Source organism: Triturus cristatus, chromosome 10, assembly GCF_964204655.1.
Source record: "Triturus cristatus chromosome 10, aTriCri1.1, whole genome shotgun sequence".
Lineage (NCBI taxonomy): Eukaryota > Metazoa > Chordata > Amphibia > Caudata > Salamandridae > Triturus > Triturus cristatus.
This window is the reverse complement of record NC_140593.1, coordinates 1,120,770,049-1,120,791,485: the sequence shown is the minus strand read 5'-3', so window position 1 is coordinate 1,120,791,485 and position 21,437 is coordinate 1,120,770,049. Positions and strand designations below refer to the sequence as shown.

At 43.9% G+C, this 21,437-nt stretch overlaps 1 protein-coding gene across 2 annotated transcripts in view; it reads left to right on the top strand.

Moving 5' to 3' along the window:
- MSLN (mesothelin) overlaps positions 1-3,877 on the top strand; it is a 177,082-nt gene extending 173,205 nt beyond the window's left edge. For both annotated transcript variants that reach the window (XM_085629354.1, XM_085629353.1), the window contains exon 33: positions 838-3,877. In XM_085629354.1, the coding sequence (XP_085485480.1) occupies positions 838-908 (71 nt within the window). In that variant the 3' untranslated portion in view covers positions 909-3,877. The remainder of the gene's footprint in view (positions 1-837) is intronic.
- Positions 3,878-21,437: the final 17,560 nt, after the last annotated feature.

The window sequence follows — 21,437 nt, the reverse complement described above, 5'->3', positions numbered from 1 at the left end:
ACTATGTATGTTTATGTGAGATCTAATTCTAGTGCGTTCACTGCATATGTATTTTTGAGATAAATTTAAAATATTGAATGAGGCAATGTGCTGCACAATGGTGACATCAAAACCACTGAAGCCTTTATTTTAACAGCACTCTGCTCCTCAACCTGAGGTGAACTAAGAATCTACAGATAGATTCTCATTACCTTATAGTTTCACTTAAGCTATTGAATGTAGAAGCCCTCATGTGAATTCAATAATCTAACAGGCCTCAAAGACCAAGGTATGGTGGTACTGCATTATCACCGAGTCGTTGAAAGAGTGATGGAGGAACATGTTGATAATAATAAGGAATGAGATTAGACTCTGTGCCAGGAGGAGAACAGAAACTAATGAGTCCAAATCATGTGCTGAAATTATACTGTGCCAGGAGGAAAACAGAAACTAGTGATTCCAAATCATGTGCTGTAATTATACTGTGCCAGGAGGAAAGCAGAAAAAACTAGTGATTCCAAATCATGTGCTGTAATTATACTGTGACAGGAGGAAAACAGAAACTAGTGATTCCAAATCATGTGCTGTAATTATACTATGCCGGGAGGAAAACAGAAACTAGTGATTCCAAATCATGTGCTGTAATTATACTAAGCCGGGAGGAAAACAGAAACTAGTGATTCCAAATCATGTGCTGTAATTATACTGTGCCAGGAGGAAAACAGAAACTAGTGATTCCAAATCATGTGGGGTAACTATAAGATTGCATGCTGGTCCTTGCAAGGATTGGGAATGCCTTTAAACAGTACCAGTAGTTGATAAATTCTTATCTCTGTACTCTGTGCTCTGGTTTTACAGGATCAATTTTTGGCTGTCTCCAACTCCTGCATGTTCTGCTCATCAGCTCTCTACTGGCGCTCTTGATTTAGAAAACTCAGAGACTGTAACGGGAATGACCTACTGCACTTATGGACTTTCTTTCGGGAAAAAACAATTGGAACTGTTTCCCACTGCAGGACACAGAAAAACCTGCAGAAAGAGACGTTTGTCTTTGTAATTCCAACGATATTTGCCTAACAGTATACAGCATGCCAGTTCACTTCTTATTTCTCTGCATCGATTTAGAATTCATTGAATGCTGCTCGACAACATCCTTATCCTATCTTAGAACAACCAAAGAGATGCCACTATTGCACCAAACAATTAGAAATGTGTCCATAACAAGTACTGCCACACTTGGTGGGATGTGATTCATTTTTATTGAGTGGTCTATTGGGCTTCCTGCCCTGTGATTGTCCTTGCCTTCTGTAATGATGAATATGTGTACAACTGCATGAGTATGTCAAGGAATAATAATGGGCCAATATGTTGTAGAATTGCTTGATACGGAGCTGATGATTTTACTTACCTTTCTCAGCCTTCTTTTTGCTTCAGGTCTACCTTCCCCAATCATACTGTAGGGAATTGATAACAGGGGACCTCAGCCTTACCATGACACCAATCTGAGATTGCACTGTTGAATCTCAGAAATTAACTGTCTTCAATGCTTTTGAAATGCTATATCAGTAGTTAAATTCATCCTCCATTGGTGGTGTCTTACCCATGAATGAAGGGATAGTCTCAGGGGCATGTGCTTAACAGGGCATTCCTTGCACCTTTCCCCTAATAAACTGAATGGTAAATTCTGCTTAGGAGTTCACTGACTTCTCATCCCTTTGAACTCTGTTGCTTGAAACTGCACCTCCATCCAACTTTCTGCTCCTCAATATGGGTTACTTGCCATCTGGAGTAAGCGTCTGTTAATATTGGCATCAGTTTAATCTGTTTTAATCCTAATCAAGCGAGCAGACTTTTGTTTGCAAGAGATAATGTGATGCAACCTCTTACATAGAGCATACAAAGCAGTTCATCCCCTTGTTTATTTTTTCCAACCAATATTTCATTTTCCAGCCTCCATCTTCTATTTTTTGTTATTCTTTTCTTCTTCACGTTCAACTCTCCTATTTCATTATCTTTTGCTCTTTGCCTCATGACCTCTACATTGTGATTATTTACACACAAGGGTAAGCCCCAGGTCATGATGGGTCTTGGACAATACACCCATGTTTTACAGTCTAGTCTCAGGAAAAAATGCTAGTGTGAGTTATGTTTATGCTAGAAATATATGAGAGAGTTGAAAGGGAATTCATCATGTGATAATACCTGGGGGCATGAGCTAATGCTAAATGAGCATCTTTGGTACCGAATTGTCATATGCTTGTAGATAAAATTAAGTTGAAGTCAAGGACTAGATGCCTTCTTTTGACGCATCTAATAGCAAGTATACCATGTTCCAGAAAGGCATACACTCCAGTATAAATACTATTATTGGTAATTTCCCCAACTTAGTCATTATAGTTGTAAATACTAAAATGACTATCAAAAATGTAATCTGCTCTGCAAGCAAACTAAACTTAATCCATCATGCGTCGTGAAATAAGAGATCCCATGATATTTTATACCTGGTATTTGAAAAATGTAAGAGGCTGTAAACATTGAGCTTTCAGAACCAACACTGCCTTGTACTGGGGTTTTAGCTGTGGTTTAACATTATTGAATGTAGTTAGCATACAGTGTCATACGTTTTATAATTTATTTTTTAAATCATGGAATCTGACTTTTTATATTTCTCTTGTATGGGTGGTAACTTTTTTTAATTCATAGATGGAACTAGGAAAAGCTAAGCACTGTTTAAAGGTTTCTTAATTTACACTGCCAAATGTTGGCTTTATAATACACCAACATGACAGTGGAGTGCGTTTATTGGGGAAATAATGGCTGGATCCACCCTGACATCTATAGTTCGCCTACTCAAAGCAGAAAAAGATTAGTAGAGTAAACTAATGAAAGAACAAAAACGCCCTTGATTCAATTTTGTGCCTATACAAATCACATTGTCAACCCATAAAAACACTCACAGGACATTTCTTCCCTGTATTTACTTTTAAAGCTTAAATATTTGTGAACGTCATTACAGACTAAACCAGGTTACATTCAGTGAACCTATTTAGAGGAAGTGGGTGGGTTGACTGTGCACCTCCATCCACTTTAAAAAGAAATTAGAAACATCAAAGGGATATTAGTAATTAAAAAAAATTCAAATAAAACTTTTATTCTGTACATGAAGGACTTTATTTGTATTCTCTTTTGGATTATAGAATTCCTATTTTTTAAATAAACTTTAACTCTCAGCAGACAGAACCCACAAAAAAACTGTTTAAACCTACATGATATAAGATCCTCTGATACTTTCCGAATTACCTCTGTCTTTATATCCATACATTGAAAAATTCATAGACACACTAGAGCTGAATTGGGTTTGGTCTCAAGATGGGTAGGAAAAGAGGTACATAATGCCACAAAAGATATCTAAAGCAGAACCAATCTTGACAAGGTGCTGGGGGATGCTACTACTCAAGGAGTCTCCTTAGATTCTGTAGAAATTGAGTTGCCCGACCATACTAAGCAGCAGCAACTACTGTCTGATGATAGTAAGACTTTGATCAATACCTTAGATAGGAAGGATATACGACCACCCAGCCCCAAGAGGGCTCTAGCACCATCCGACTTTAATGCAAAGAAAACAAAGAGTGGTTCAGCAGCCATGCTAATTTCAACTCATCTTTGTTCATTGTGTGCATGTGGGGTGGGTAATATAGAACAAATGGTTAAAAGATGATTAGCATCAGTAGGCTGTTCCACATTGACCTTGGCAGTTTTGTAATTTGTCAATTACTCAGAGAATTAAGCTAATGCCCAACAAAATCACAAAGATGTACCTTTAGACACTTGCACTGTTGATTGGTGTTCACTTCTGTCTAAGCTTTGTGCCAAATAAAAGTTTTTGATTTTTCCAGGAGATTTGGCTTACTGTGCAGAAGATCTGCAATCTGTGTCTTTGTTTGCTGCATGGTAACTCCATACCAGTAAATGTCCCTTTAAAACATTGTTTATCATGCATATTAAAAAGGCTGGACTGATGGTGAGCTCACATTGTGCTTATCAAGTAGCCCTGGCTTTATCAAGAAATACAGACTGAGACAGAGCCTTAGTACCTGCATGCACATATGTGAACTAAGGGTGGGCGTAGTTCGCGAAGTAGCACTTCGCGAAGCTACGCAAAGTGAAGTTCGCACTACGCGAGCTACGCGTAGCACTTCGCGAACTGCGAAGTAACATGTTCGCGCTGTGCAAGATGTTGTTTTCAATGATTGCACAGTGCGGACAAGCAACCGGCACTGTGCAATCATTGAAAATGGCATCTTGCACAGTGCGAGCTGTAGTTTTCTGCTGCTCGAGTAGATTTTTACTCGAGCTGCAGCTTTCTCAACGCGAACTGGTAGTTTCTCATCGCGAGCGGTCGCGAGCATACGCGACCCCTCGCAATGAGAAACCTGACCTTCTCGCGTTGGGAATCTCGCCGGGAGGTTTATTTTCCATGCTCGCGATCGCGAACAAGGAAAAAGTCTCGCCAGGATGTCATTTTGCTTGCTCGCGGTCGCCAACTTGACGTTGAGGACCGCGAGCAAGCAAAAAATGACCGCAGCACTACGCAACACTACGCTACGCGTGTTCGCACTGTGCTACGTGCAGTTCGCGTAGCGCGAAGTAGCGCGAACTTCGCAAACTACGCGAGCGTAGCGTAGTGCTTCGCCCAGGCCTAATGTGAACCATATATGAACAAGAACTTTGTAAACCAGCCTTCACTGATATGGTATGTTACCATACTACTTCAGCAATATCTGTAAAGAAATAAAAATGTGTGAATTGTTAATGTAACACTAATGTGAACATTTTGTCATATGTTTGCATTGTTCTGACATAGGTTTCAAGATAGGGACTTGTGCCATGATTTGAGGTACACTATTGAACAGAAGGCCCTTACCAGTCTTATGTGAACAAAGTATTTTTCAGCTGTACAAGGAGAGTTTGAAGATGGTTGTTAGCCTACTATACAGTTTACATGGTTAGGTACATGTTTGATGTGACTAAGATTTTACCTTCTCAACATGGAACACAAACACTCAAGCACCAGCTAGATATCTCATGAGCAACATAACTTTTTTGCTATAAATAAACAGTAACCATTTTGCTTCTAGTGCAGCATAACATCTGGAAGTGTGAAACTCCAAAAATGCAAAAAGTATACTCATTTGCAAACCTGCGTTAATAAAAGTCTTGGTGTTAGTTTTTGAAAAAACAAAAGAACAACCAATGAAAAACATGGGGCTGGTCCTCCATCCATTTCCATGGTACAATCTAGGACTCTGTCTGACTTCAGCTAAACTAATTGACTCATGAATGGTCCATTTACGAAACAGGACTCTATGGACTCAAGACACCAACAGGCATCAACTGATTGGGTAGTATCTCTCTTACCTGGAAAAGGTCTCAACTGCTCTGCTTCTTTCGTATTTATAATTATCTCTAAGTAACCTGCCTTTTTTTGCATTTTGAAAAAGAGACCTTAGTCAAAATGTGTTTATACAAATTCAGAACATGCTTTTATTGTTTTAGGGTATTACAGATCACTTCACAAACAAACAAAACCATAAAATATGGTGTTACAAAAGAAAATATAGAAGGCACACAATTTTACTAAAATACAACATATATCGAAAATAAAATCAATAAATCATTTATCACGTATTGGTGTAAGATGCAATATTTACAAATATCAGTAGTTGGAGAGTTAACCTTGGAGGTAAGACTACATAAATGGATCGAGTAAACAAGCAGGTAAAAGCATGGTGGAAACTCCTGTGTAAAGATAGACACTCCTGAGTAGTTGACACAAAATGTTATAGTTTGGATTACTGGAAATGTTGGGTAAATGGAAAGAAGGGATTAGTTCATAGAGTATGTGGGATGATGGTTCCAGATTTCAAGAGTGCAGCAGCAGAGAAATATTGACTCCTGCTACATAAATTTTGTTTAAATGTCAGAGGACCCAACTAGGGGAGATGTTAAAAGAGATAACAGTCCCACTAAAGATTTTAATTCTTGCTCCAAAGAGGGGGGAAAGCCAGAATTTAAAATGGTTTGCACCAAGCAAACCACTCTGTAGGTGTGTGGGTAGCTTTTATTGGTAGCCACTGGTGTGAGATTGCACTCAAGACTAGGACTATGATTTGTATAGCTTTCTTGGACTACACAAAGTGAACTTGCTGACTTTTTGTGACAAACGCCTTCCCCTGTAGCTCCACCTACTCTGGGGGTGTTTCTTTCCCCTCCCACCACACCCTGAACAGAGAGTTATCGTACCTATGATAATAGTAAATCTCTGGCTATTTTCTTGGAAGGAAAATTCCTGGAGAATACCCACAACCTTAGTTAATGGTTGTCAGACATTCCTACTTTGCATGTGTGTCTAGAAAATGTAATTTCTTGATCTGATTTTTTTTTTTATCAGACTAAAGTCTTGCAAGTCTAGGAATGCCAGAGAAGTGTTGGAAAGCAGGGCTGCTTTTGAGCAACCACAGCTGCAAATACAGACACAGCTCAAACACCAATTTTTGTATTTTTATATTTTATTTGTTTAAACTGAGTCCAAGTATTTGCATGTATTCAGTATTCCCAAACATCCCACATATGATGCTGCTTGAACAATCATGGATCATTTCTAACCAGCAATGGTTTGCGACCATGTACACGCTGTCAGCTATGGCATCCACAAGATAAGTGTGGAATATTAAGATACATTTCCAGGCAGGCAGTCTCCAAGAGATATTCTAGCAAACTAGACCTCAGAGATTCACTTATGTGACCTAGCCATGAAATATCTATTAAGAAAGGAGGCCAGGGGTAGTCTCTGAATCATTCTAGAAACACACACTTTATGCTTTGTATTCTTTACCGTATGCACATGCTCTATCTACAGTTATTTGTATTGTCTGTATATTACATACTTCTTTTTAACCTGACTGCTAGATCTGAATGCTGCTGCTAACAGTTCTAAGGTAAAAGCAAACAAGATCACCCATTCTGACAAGGAAACTCAATGCCTATTGCCAAATGTGTTTCTGCCTCAGAAGTCAGTAACATTTTATGAATCATATTATTTCATGATATCTACACTATCAAACACTAACCATCCATGATTTCTACTATAGATTTTTAGTATGAGCCTTGTTTGATATTTGGGATCAAACTCTCTACTACATGGAAGCCTGTATGACAAAACCTTATTTAAAAAGTGTTGATCTTTGCAATTTACACGCATCTTTACCCTATTTAGGGTTCACTATTAGAGTAGATATATTAAACTCTTTGTGGGAATGTTTTCTTTTTAATATTGTATGACACATTTGCACCAAAGTATGACATGGTTAATTCTGGAAAGGTTTATAGAATAGACTGATAAAACGTGGGGACCCATGAACTTTAAAGGAGAGAACTGCTGCTAAAACTTTTCAGACAGTCTCTCTTCCAAGATAATCTCTATTCCAAGATAGTCTCTCTTCCATGGCGGCTTCTAACATCAATTTAAAGCGCATAAACAACACAAAACCAATTGGCAACAAACAATGGCTGCATTTAAAAATGTTAAAATACACTGTCCATACACGTCTCTCCCATATCTCATCCAGATCAGTTTATTTGCATAATTAAGGACCTTGTTCTAAAGCAGCTAGAACTTGTCACATACCATTAGTAAATGTTTCAAACGTATACGTATCTCAAGGGAGCAGCTAGAATCAAGGCAGTGCTTTGTGTGTGCTGAGGGAGTGTGAATTAATAGGGGAAATGTACTGTACAATCTTTTAAAGCTTCAACAGATTTTGCTACTATTGTGAGTAAATATTAAGAAAGGGGTCCCACTCATTCGCAGTGGAATAATGGTTAAAACAGCTCAACATCACCAAATGTTCAACAAAACTGCTAAGAGGGGATTTTGGCACGAGTAGAACAAGCCATATATTTCCTTTCAAACATTATAATTAAATGAAATATAAACACACCACTTGCCCTGAAAGCTATGCTCAATGTTAAGAAAGAAAGTTTGGCTCTAGGTATCTGAATAATTAGCATGCTCTCACCCACTTGCAAGCAGGAAGAAAAAGTGCTGAGGAATTTGAAACTGATCTACTCACTTATTGCTTGGAAAACTCCAGTGTTGTGGATCATTACCAGAATGGATTCTACTCTGTCATGGACCTAGAGCATGGTCTTGCTGCAGTGACTGACAAAGCTAGAATGATCCGGGACACAGTGGGGTTAAACCCTCTGTATTTCTCAGAATTGATCCCTTTGGATTTCTCTTCTATGTGTGCCGAAACAGATCAGTCAGTTTTGACTGAAAGGCTAACCACTGTTGTATTCCTTTCTATGGTTTGCATCTTTTTTTAAAGCTCACCATAAACCACTTTCTCTGCCACCTTTCCGCTCATAGAGCTCTTGATGGGTTCTATAGTGTCCCACATGGGTTATATCGGTCCACGATTCTTTCCAACATTTATGTGCTCTGGTGCTTCCCTCACACAGGCAACACAGCGATTACAATTCAGCAGGAGTGACAGACTGCTAGATCAGCTGCAAATCTCAATTGCTTTCTTAGTGCTCTGACCTGCTTTTAAAATTGAAGAATTTCTTAATCTTTTAACTCTTGTGTGATTTACCTGTGATTCATCTGTGTGGGAAATCTATTTGTACACTGGAGCGGGAGGGGCAATCGAACCCAGACTTTTGCACAGTTCCGACCGCCACCGCCATCTTTGCTAGACGGTGCGGTCTAGTTGTTTTTTGTTGCCCTCACGCTGGCCTTATTTAAATGGGATGCTGCGCGAGCACGCAGTGGACGCGTGCCACGGGCGCGCAAAAGGCGAGCCAGTCTGCGCCCGTCAGCATCCCGGAGGAGGCCGGGGCCGGACATGCTGCTGGACTGCTATCAGAACACGACCTATGATCAGGTATAGCTCTCAGCGCCTTCTTGACATTGGCAGGTGTACGCCGTGTCGCCCTCATTATTATGTCCCTGGAAGTAAGACCCATCCCGGCTGCAAAGATTGCAGCTGGGTAGTTTCATCTAATCTGGGGCCACTGCACACATAGGTCTTCGCAGGAATATATTGGCAAACATTTAAAAGCTTTTCTATTAAATACATGCTCTGTAAGGAAACACGAGCTTCAACTATATGACGTTCTAGTTGACCTCAACCCTGATGTGTTTTTTTTTGACAGAAACATGGCTCACTGAAGCCTCCAATCCTACCATCGCCAAATCTATTCCACCTGGGTATCTGATTTTAAGGAAAGACCACTCTACGGGCAGGGGAGGCGGCTTAGCCATAATTTTGAAGAGCTCTCTTAGCTGTATTCCCCTATCACTGCCAGATCTGGAAGGTGCAGAGAGTTTGGGTTTCCTTTTGACTGTTTCGGCACATCAGTCAATCGCGGGGGCCCTGATTTACCGCCCTCCAGGCCCGGCAGGGAATTTCCTAGAGTCTATTGGCCAGGTGTCTGCTTTTCTTGCTGCCAATTATAGCCAATGCCTGGTTCTGGGCGATTTTAATATCCACATTGATAATGTTCGAGATCCATATACTATAAAATTGCATGAATACTTGGAAATTTTTAACCTAATCCCGTATCTTAATTCACCCACGCACGATAAAGGGCACACTTTAGACCAGGTCTTTTCCTCCATGAAGATTGAAACTGAGGCTCCCCTTGTCTTAACGTGGTCGGACTATTATTTAATACATTTCAATATAAGGAAGGAACTGGATAAATCGTGCCCTATGGGAAAATCTCTTTCCCGTAGTAGTTTTAGACCTTTCCACCTGATTTCACTGGAGGCAATACAGAGCGCTCTGCGCCAATGCACTATCCACCTCAGTGGCCAGCCCGAGCAAGAGGTACTCTCCCTAGAGGATTGGTTAAATCAGCAGGCGCAGGAACTTGCCCCCTCTACTATGAAAGAAGCTTAATTTACCAGAGTCTCAGCTCCCTGGTTTACGCCTACTCCGAAAACTAGTAAAAGTGCGTGTAAACATCTGGAACGAGTATGACGAAGGCATTATAGTCCCTCAGATAAAGCCATTTATAATCAAGCTTTAAAAGAACATTATAAGAAAGTTCGAGAGGAGAAAAAATCATTCCTTGCCACCAAAATAGAACAGGCAGCTAACAAAAGTCGTGAACTTTACACTATTTTAAAATGTTTCTCATCTCCTTCATATATTAGCCCCCCGTTCATCCCCACTAGCGACTGGACCAAGCGGGTGGCCAGCTTCTTCCACGAAAAAGTTCTAGGTATTCAGGATTCTTTTAAGGCTAAACCCTCAGAGGTGGAGGTAGTTGGCCACAGCAGGGATGCTCGTCTTCTGCAATTTCCGAATATCAGTTCAATCAGCCTCTTTCTTTTATGAAAAACCTCAAGTCTGGTTCACCCTCAGACCCTTGCCCGGCTAAAGTATTGTCGTCCTTAGCGGAAGTGATTAATCCGGTTGTCAATACAATTTTAAATACCATATTGCGGGAGGGCCTTATGCCTCAAATTTGGAAAAGCGCTAAAATCCTCCCTCTTTTAAAAAAAACCTACGGCAGACCCTGAAGTGATCAGTAATTATAGGCCTATCTCCCTCCTGCCCTTTTTCTCCAAAGTACTGGAGAAATATGTGAATGAAGTCATCACAAACTTTGTAGAGGCCAATAATCTCCTTCACCCCAGTCAATCGGGCTTCAGACCCAACTTCAGCACTGAAACTGCCTTGCTGGAGGTTGCTGAGACGATTAAAGCCACGTTAGATAGAGATGGGAGCGCGGTTCTGGTGCTACTCGACCTTTCCGCGGCCTTCGATACCGTCCCTCACAAGCGACTTTTGCAAAAACTTGAGGAGGGCGGGTTTGGAGGCTCTGGATTGAAATGGTTGACATCCTTTCTCAGTAACTACTCCCAAACAGTCTGGGCACCACCTTTTTCGGCAGAAATCCCATCCTTGAATGTGGAGGTCCCACAGGGATCGATTCTCAGTCCCACACTGTTTAATTTTTAGATGGCCCCTCTTGCGCTTCTTGCCGAGAAGCATGGCGCTATAATAGTGTCATACGCGGACGACACTCAATTGTTGTTCACATGCAAGAAGGGCTCTGATTTTGATGGGACCTGTATAAAGAACTGCCTCTTTGAGATCTTTTCGTGGTTTAACTGTAATCAATTAAAATGTAACTCTGATAAATCAGAGATCATTTTTTTTGGCTCCCACCCACATGAAGCCTGGCACTCTTGGTGGCCACAGAATATGTCCCCCCCCCACTGTCTGAGGTCACTACTGTGAAAAATCTGGGGGTGAAATTGGATTCTGCACTCTCTATGAAGGTGCAAGTCCAATCAGTGGCAGGTACATGTTTTGGGACATTGAAAATGCTGAAAAACGTCCTCCCAGTTTTACCAGTCTCTCACCGTAAAACATTGGTCCAGGTCTTAGTGATATTGAGACTGGATTACGTCAATTCTTTGTATCTGGGACTTCCTGAGTATCTACTGGGTCGTCTACAGATCATTCAGAATATGGCAGCCGGGGCTATCTTCTTAACTAGGCCCAGAACACATACCTCTCATCTCTTGTTCTCACTTCACTGGCTTCCAGTGCAAAAAATAATTTATTTCAAAGCTTTAGTCCTGGTTTTCAAGGCTTTCCATGGGATCGGGCCCCATATCTAAGGGAAAGATTTCAGCCTTACATGCCTCAGCGCTCTTTAAGATCTTCTACCCAGTGCCTGATCGTGACTCCAAGGGTCAGGCTCTCACGGGTAGGAGGAAGATCTTTCCAGGTAGTAGCATCCCGACTCTGGAATAACCTCCCTCCCTGGCTGCGACAGATTCCGGACCTTCTGACTTTTAGGCGGAATCTGAAGACGTGGCTTTTCCAGCTATAGGATTTTCCTGTACTGTGATTGGGGGCTTTTGTTTGTCAGTAGTTATGGTGGTCTTTTCTTAGCGCCGTGACACTCTTTGGAGTTGCTGCCCGCTCTACAAATTCCAGATAACATAACATAACAAACCTTAGTCACTATCTCTTCACCATTAGCTGGTGGATAAGCTATACATTTGTAAAGCTAAACTTGAACAAGCCTGCGTTACTCTTGATTGGATAAAATAGATCTTTGTGGGATGGCTCAGTTTTGTCATAGGCATGTGCGTCCTGGGTGCTGGCATCCAGGGTTAAGTCCTTAGGTGATGGTCTGGATTAGGATAATCCTATAAAGCGTTAAAACTTAGGGCCTGATTTTGAGTTTAGCAGACCAGGTTACTCTGTCACAAACATGACGGATATCCCATTCGCCATATTACGAGTCCAACTCTTACTTTTGAAAAAGGTACTATCCATTCTAATCAGAAAATACTCTGTCACAGTGGTAGCATCTTGCACTTTTTGCTCAAATCGACAGCCATTCTTTGTGTTTTCCACCTTAGGTTTTGTCGTCTTCATTGCATCCAAAATTTAACAGGTTGGGTGGTGCCCAAGCTTAAGAAATGTCATGGTGTGTTGGAAGCCTAGAGGTCTCTACATTGGCTTCCCATAAAACAATGAACACTGCTTAAGATACTGTGAATTTTACCTAGAACCGTTTAAAAAAATTGAGCCTTCCTTATTACGGACTATAACGCCTGCTTCATTATGACTCAATGTTCACTCCATAAATATGAAAGTCATATTGATGTGAGGTTCTGCTCTAAACATTAAGAATTAGATGTACTTTACGTGTAGGTTGGACTCTTTGGCTACTTTGTCTCAGTTTATAAATTTTTTTACTGTCCACTCAGGATTATATAGTTTTGAGGAAACCCCTAAAGAACTATTTGTTCTGCTAGGAGGCTGTAGTTGTATGTAGGTGATTCCTGAACCAGGTCTTTTTGTCACAAATTTTACTAATTTGGTCTTACAACTAAGTGTCATGAAGCCACAAAGAAGGTGTACAAGTGCTATATAAATAAATAAATCAATCACCCGTTGTGATCATAGAGTAACATCGCTTCCTCTAAGAAAAAAAACCTTTCTTTTTACCACCAACCAGGACCAGGGTTTCTCTCCGTCAGAATTAGTGAATCTGCCATGTTTGCCACCTATAATGATCTCAAGACCGCTATTAAAACAAAGGGAGTTAATGCGCTCCTTCTATCAGACCTCACTTCCGCCTTTGACACGGTACATCACCCCACAATGCTACTGAGACTTAGTGACATCGGAATTCAAGGTACCGTCCTGGAGTGGATCTCTTCATATCTCGACAATAGATCTCACAATATCTTCCTTGTTCATTTATCTTCAGCTGTACCTACCCATACATTGATAACCTGTATACAACTGCAGAACCATCAACCACAGTCATCCTCAGATGTACTGCGTTCAAAAGATGTTCACCCTTTACATTACTTCAGCGGTTTACTGCTGTCTATGATTGCCTTGGAAAAGTTCTCGTTCAAGATGAAGCGCATGTTGGCTGTTCTTTTACTCCCAATGTCCATATGAAAACACTGTGATTGAATTTTTGTCAATAAAGAAGTGCTACTTTGTGGCATGTAACAATTTGGCCCGCTTCTATTGAACTATGTCATATTTGTGAACAATTATTTTCAGTTGTTCAAGTAATACCTATGGGTAGCAGTGTGTGCCAGTGGTTAGAACATACCCCTATTATGATCTTAATAGCTTCAGTAAACAAAGGGATTCAATACAGTTTTTTTAGTTGCTAACCTATTTTTGACATACAAACATATATATGCCTCTCTCTCTGGATGTCCAACAACACATTTCTTATCCCAAATAACTTCAGGAAAATGAAGTTACTAAGGAGCATTTTATACTATGTGAAGTGCACACTGCATCTTTCCAAACTTGGAGTTCATTCCTACGGTGCAGACCACCGTGTTCTTTTGGTGTCTTGATTTAACAAGAGTCTGTATCCAGGTGCCTCCCATTCCCATTTCGCACTAGTGAATTCAGAACACAACCACTAGACAGCTACCCCTACATATGTATCACTACATTACTCTCTTCTACAAGGAGCCAGTTGCAAGAAGTATTTGATTCAGAGCTCTCGGCATTGCACAACTCCTCTTCAAAGCCACAACCAGATACTAGTTACTTTCAAACTTCACACTAACAGCCAAGGACGGACACTCCAATCTTGATTTACTTTGCTACAGACCACCTTTTAATTTATATAAACTTGCGTAAGCAACAGTTCAATCTCTTCACAGATGGCCGAGATCTCTCCTGGAAAAAGTGACACTCGACAATCACCTCAAATGATAAATAATAAAGACCTTTCTTTTCCCAAAAACATATAATCCTCCTCATCACCGTTCTGTCAAGAGGAAAATTGTTTGTATCTGTAAGCTCAACTCTAAATGTCTAGCACCATTTTGCCTCCCCTCATGCCTTAAAACATCTAGAAGCTTGTCATGATACAAGTGGAAGACACCTCCTAACCTCACGCATGACATCCAAAGCTTCTCAAAGAGGCTTTACCGAACCTAACCTCTACCGACCATGCACAACTAATACCTAATGGGGAAGAAACTTACTCGCTGATTCCGAAGACACTTTAGTGCTTTGACGGGGGTTAGAAACACTATGTAAATCCTACAATACAATTACCCTGCACGGCACCATCTTCACTCAAGTTTATCAATTCATTACTTCCCACTGTTAGAAGCTTATACTGTCAAACTACACCCATATTCACTTAAAAAATCTCAAACCTTCTACCCATGACATATAACTACTCCAACAACATCATTCTTCTGCAACTTCAGTCTACGACCAAAACTATTAAACAGACACTCGTCTAACTACTGGCTGTGCAGCTATAAAGCAACAAATACTACTGCACACTCACATCAAAGGCAACATCTTGCCTCTCAACACACTATTCCACGCTGTCCATCATGCCACCTACTTATCTGACTTTAGTGCCATTCCCTGCCAAAATGCCAACCCAGTCCACTGCGACCAACCAAAGCCCATTAAGAAGCTATTCAGATTTTTCAAAGGTGCTCTACAGCAAGATTGAGCAACCTCACAACCAACTCAGAACCCAACACAGATGTTAATGTCCATCTTAATGCTCACAACCCTAAGCATTGCACCAATTTAGACAACCACGTACTAATGAAGATCCATTTATCAAATTCCAGGGCTTCAAAACAATGGAACTTCCTAATGTGTTAAAAAGGAAGCATACCATGAAAGAACGAGAAGTGACATCGCTCAAAACTCCAAGAATTCCTTGTAATCCTGAACACACTTTGCTCAAACTCGCAGAAAGCAAAGCACCCTATTGAACAGATATAAACTCAGCAATCTGTAGGTGTACAGCAGTTCCCAACATTGTTAAGCAGTGAATTATTTTCACACCTGAACCTTCACTGAGAACTCCACGAAGAAATGCAATGGGATCAAATTCTTTGTTGAAAAAATTGACAAGATCAAGAATTACGATGATGCCAAACCACCAGCAACCATTCCGCCATACACCGACGCAAGACACCCAAAAGGTAATGCTTCAAAAGGCTGCCTAACACCATTTAATGCGGTCATACAAAGAAGACACCATCAACAGCTTGCAGACGTACACTCTTTCCAACATCTTTAAGCAGGGCATCAACCTCACACCAATCCTCCATAGAAGTGCAATGTAATCATCAACTTATTTAAAAAAAATGCTAAGATCAGGAATTAGACTGATAATGCCAAAACAGCAGCCAGACGTCCTACTATGCAACTGAACACCACACCCAAGTGGATATGCTTCAACAGCCTTATCATAGAAGGCCTCTTAAGATTCCATGCCCCTCTAATGGCATGTCCTATGAACATTATATCATACCATAACCGGTGAAGCTGTCAAAACTACTGCTCATCATCATCAATGTATTCCACATTCAAGGTACATTTTGGCCTCCATCAAGAGAAGACAGAGCAGCTGATGAAAAAGACCAAACTTGAGCCAGACAACCTTGCCAACTATTGTCATTCAATTACTTGCCTTTGCTGGGGAAAACCATCAACAAAACTATCAAAACAGTCATATCTACATGAGTGCTAGTCAAACTCAATGCCCTACTTCAGCAGAAAGACAGCGACCATCCAGCAGGTTAATGATACACTACACCACTAAAACCTGCCTCTTCATTCTCCTAGGAATCTTAGCAGGATTTGACACGGTCATCCACCTAGACTTGCTAAACACCCATTATGCATATCCAGGCTTCAATGACACCATCAAGCTGTGGAGTAACATAACACGTTTTGTTATAATGAAAATTGTTCATTAACGGGGCGTGGCCAAGCCGAGCGTCAAAATGGCCGCCTGATCTCTCGGCTCCGCCGACCGAGTACCGAATCCGCTGAAACATCCGTATCACACTGCCTGGATTGAGGCTTTAAAACGCTGACTGCACACCGGAAGGGCTGCGGCACAGTTTGAGACCGCCCGCGGCCGAAATGGAGGTGGGGAACCTGATCGGCGAGCTTTCCTTCATTGAACCGGATTGAGACGGAGGCGCAGCCGCGAGGTCTTTTGGCCAAGAGGCACCTCGGCGGCGCGCGATCACCGGGGCAGCTGCCTCCGTAAGCGTAGTAGTGAAACGCCCAGAGAGACGGCTCTTTGAAGGCTTTAAAGGACAGACCCGGGCCGCGATTGCCATCCTCCGCTCCCCGCCGCTACTTCATTAAAGGGGCAGAGTGTGGAGTGAAGACCTGAGAGACAGGAAGGCACGGCGCACTGTCACGGGCATCGGCAGCAGCGCTGGCCTCCTGAGGCACACACCCAATGCTTGCAGTGCCTGGGGGTGGAAGAGACCCCGCAAGGACCGGGTGAGGAGATTACTTGGCGCCTTCATACACCAAAGGAGGCGCGTGGCCAGAATCATAGCGCTGCAGTGCCACTGGCTCTGCTACACGGCCGCATGGTTGAGGAGACTGGTGGTTGGGAGCGGCTTTGGGACTGGTCCTTGTCCTGCTGCATACCAGTTTAAAGACTCACTGGCCTGGAGGACGCTGCTGCAGCCATCTGTGAGTTACCATGTTGCCGTCTCACTCTGCCATCAGCAAGTAACTGTGACACAAGAGAATACTGTCGCCCCCCAACTACATGACTGCGGTGGGGGCCTCTATCCCCTCCCACCTTGACCCCCTGTGCAGAGCCGGAGCGTGCTTTCGGTATAGACGTGATACGCACCTGCCCACACTCCGGTGTTAGAGGGGATCCCAGACATAGGAAATCGGGGGCCTGCATTCCTCCTACGATCGGTCTGCACAGGGCTGACTGGCAGACTTTGGCGATTACTCCGTCGACTATTGCATGTAATATCTGTCACCAGCCGCAAGCCAGCCCGTTGGTGGGATCCGCGCACATCATGGCAGGGGGCCGTAGCTCAAAGGCAGCCCTCCAGGCCAAGTTGACAAAGTATGCCTGGGAAGGGAGCCCCAGCATGAGCCCGATAGGGGGACCGACTGTGACCGACAAATCCGAGACAGGTGGAAAGCAGAAAGAACCAACTCTACAGGACATCCTTGAGGCCATCACCACAGTCCGCACGTCGCTGGAGTCGCGTATTGAGATGGTGTCCACTGAGGTGTCCCTTATCAGAGAGGACATGTGCTCAATGAACTCACGATTGAAGGACGTTGAAATCAAGGCGACCTCTCCGGTGGAAGACACATCGGCGTTGCAGAGGAAGATGGAGGAGCCACAAACTCACGCTACGAAACTAGAAGCCCAGCTTGATGACTATGAGGGCCGCTCCAGATGCAACAATGTTCGTATAATTGGGGTACCTGAGTGAGCGGAGTGGCCCTCAGCGGACCTATTCGTGGAGGAGTTGATCACTACCTATCTCAAGCCAAAGGGACTCTCCAATTTTTTCCCGGTGGAGCAAGCGCATCGGGTGCCAGGGGGCTGACCGAGTCCCGGAGCCCCACCGAGACCTCTTCTTGCTCGGATCTTCAATTTCCACAACAGGGATGTCATCCTACAGTGTGCCCGATCTTCCCTGCCAGTGGAATTCCAAAATAGTCGCATCACCTTCTTCCCAGACTTCACCCTCAAGGTGCAGAGACAACGACAGAGCTTCTTGGAAGTGAGGAAAATGCTCCGGGACAAGGACTTGAAATATGCCATGATGTTTCCGGCCAAGTTGAGGGTGGAGTCGGAGGGGAACTCCTGGTTCTTCACCAGTCCAGAGGAAACATGGGACTAGTTGGAGGGCTGGCGTACTGTGGGTCGCCGTAACCATCAGGCTCGGGTGTGAGGATGGATGGAGATGCCCGGGCCTCAGGTGGTGGCTCACCTCTTCAGGACAGAAATGAGGCGGCGCGTGGTGCTGAATAACTGGTCTGTATTAAACTTCCTTTGGATGGTCGACAGTTTCCGTTAAGATGCAGGGTTGTGGGGCAGGAGCAGACTCAGTCAATTGCGCCAGACTTTTGTCATACATAGCCGGCCTGTTATAGATGGCCTTGTTGATCTGAACTCCTTGACCTTTGTCATTGTTAAATATGTGGGTGTTAGTGGGTATATATTGGGCCCTTGCCAATGCTCTTAGTATAAGCCCAATAGGCTATTAATGTTTATATCAGTAATATAATTTCTCAGAGATGAGAGCTCGGTTGGGCTGCACGTACCCGTAGGTTTTCGAAAGGGTGGGCAATAGGCACTCTACTAGTTTGGGGGGCGGGAAGTTTTGGAACCGCCGAGCAGGGAGGCAGAGAGGGGCGCTTTGAGAGATGCGTATTGGATCTGGGAGGTGGGCGGGAGGGGAGTTTCTTTGTGTTTTGGTTGAGTTATTGTTGTGGTGCGGGCATGTCTTATTTTCTTGGACACAGATAAAATTGCAGCAGGCACGGTGTTGGCAACGCCCTCATGGATCACTGTGCTGGGAAATGCAATGGCCTCATCCCTTGTCTTCCCCTCGGTTGTGTCCTCCCCGGGGCATATTGTATCTTTCAATCTGTGTGATGAGCACTATGGGTAAACAGAAACTTACGTTGCTCTCATGGAATGTGAATGGGCTGGGGGACAAAATAAAGAGTGGGGTGATTCTCCAATTCCTGAGACGCCACTCACCGGATGTTGTGTTTTTGCAGGAGACGCACATGCTGGGCAACGGGTGTAGGGCCCTGTCACGATGGGGTTTTCGGCTGGCTGCTCACTCTGCTTTTGGCTCCGGTTCCCAGGGGGTGGGTATCCTTGTTCATAAATCCTTCCCCCTAATGATCAACACGATCCGCACGGACCCGCTGGGTAGATTCGTAGCTCTGTCTGGGACCTGGGAAGGAGCCTCCTTTAACCTGGTCTCAGTATACATCCCACCGGGCCTCCATACACAGGCCTTTATCGATCTCGGTGACCTGCTTCTGGGTTTGCCGGACGGGCGGTTATTGATAGGAGGGGACTTTAATTCCATTGTCTCTGATACCCTGGACCGTTGGCCCCAGAAAGACCTGCCATTATCCCGCAAACGGATCCACAGTTTTTTAGGTGCAATGGGACTAGTGGATGTCTGGCGGTGCCTGCACCCAACGGAACATCAACATACCCACCTCTCGGGTCCCCACGGCACCATGTCACGCATTGATTATGTGCCTACACTCACTCATCCTCTTCACACCGTCAAAGGAATATGACACTTGGCTAGGGGCATATCGGATCATTCCCCAATTCTGTGTACACTGGAGGTGGGAAAGCCTTCGGTCGGCCGGGTGGCACCGATCAAACCGTGGTATCTCACAACCCCCCCCCCCCCCCCCATTAGGGACAAGGTTCTGTCTGAAACTGACTTGTATTTTCAAGAAAATCAGGGGTCAGTCAGCTCTTGCTATCTCACTCTGGGAGGCCTACAAGACTGCCATTCGAGGGGTGGCCCTGGGACAAATCACGGGGCAGCGGAGGGAGAAGGCTGCGGCCATGGTGCGCATAGAGGATGAGATCCTTGAACTGGAACGGGCAGTTAGGTCGCAGGATTCGGAAGAAATGCGCCAACGGCTCCGCGTAAAATACAAGGAACTCCTAGACCTGGCCACAGACGCGGCTAAAGCGTAATAGCAGGCTACCCTTCGTAGGATCTACGATGTAGGCGATAAGGCAGGCAAATTGTTGGCCTGGCTGGATCGCAGAGATGGGGCATGGCGCATTGTGATTGAACTTATCACTGACTCTCTCTCCCGGCTCCGCAAGATATAGCAAACGCTTTTGGTAGTTACTACCACTCCCTGTACGCTTCCAGCACGACCTATTCTGAGGAAGAGGCTTTTTCCCTCATACCCGATATACAGATGCCAGTTATTACAAAGGAGGAATGTCTCGATCTAGACCGTGACATTACAGTAACTGAAGTGGAGAAGGCCATTCATGATCTGCGAGGGGGGAAGCATCGGGCCCAAACGGGATCCCTATAGAATCATTTAAGTTAACAGCAGGCACGACTGCCCCTTTTCTCACTGCCATGTATAGAAAAAGTAAAGAGGTAGGGATTCTTCCAGAGGATCACAGACTGGCCAACATTATTGTAATCCACAAAGCGGGTAAACCGGCTGACTTGTGTTCCTCATACAGGCCCATCTCGCTCCTTAACTGCGAGTCCAAGATCCTGGCAAAAGTTCTTGCCACACGTCTGTTACAAGTGCTTCCCAATTTGGTGCACCCGGATCAGTGCGGGTTCATGCCGGCTGGAAATACGTCTCTCAACCTCTGTCGTCTGCATGCAGTGCTTTGTAGGGCGGGTACGATCAGTGAGGATGCCGTGGTGGTGTCACTTGACGCCGCCTCGGCCTTTGACACCATTGAATGGCCCTACATGTTCGCAGTGCTCCACAGGTTGGGGTTCGGTCCGGTATTTATCAACTGGGTACGTCTTCTATATAGCAAACCGTTGGCGCAAGAGGTCGTAAACAATGGGAAGTCTCCTGTCTTCTCACTGGGAAGGGGCACCAGGCAAGGCTGCCCCCTGTCACCGCTCCTCTTTGCTTTGGCCCTGGAACCTCTCGCAGCATGGATCCGGCAAGACCCCGCAATTCGGGGCCTTAAATGGACTTATGGATGGGAGGATCGCATATCACTGTATGCAGATGATATTTTGCTTTATCTCGCCTCCCTGGCGAAGTCTCTTAATGTGGTTATGGACATTTTCCACATTTTTGGTAGATTCGCCGGCTACCAGATCAATTGATCCAAATCGGTGATGTACGTTCTCAGCGGGCAACGACCTCGACTTCCCCGGGACTGTCAATTGACAGAAGCCGCTGAAGGTTTCAGATATTTGGGAATCTGGGTATCTAAAGACCTGACGCGGTTTTATGACGCCAACCTCCAGCCACCACCGACGCGCCTTAAATCTGATGTCCAGCATTGGAAATCACTCCCCTTGACCCTCCTGGAGGCACTGTACGAGACTTGCTATGGGAGGGTAA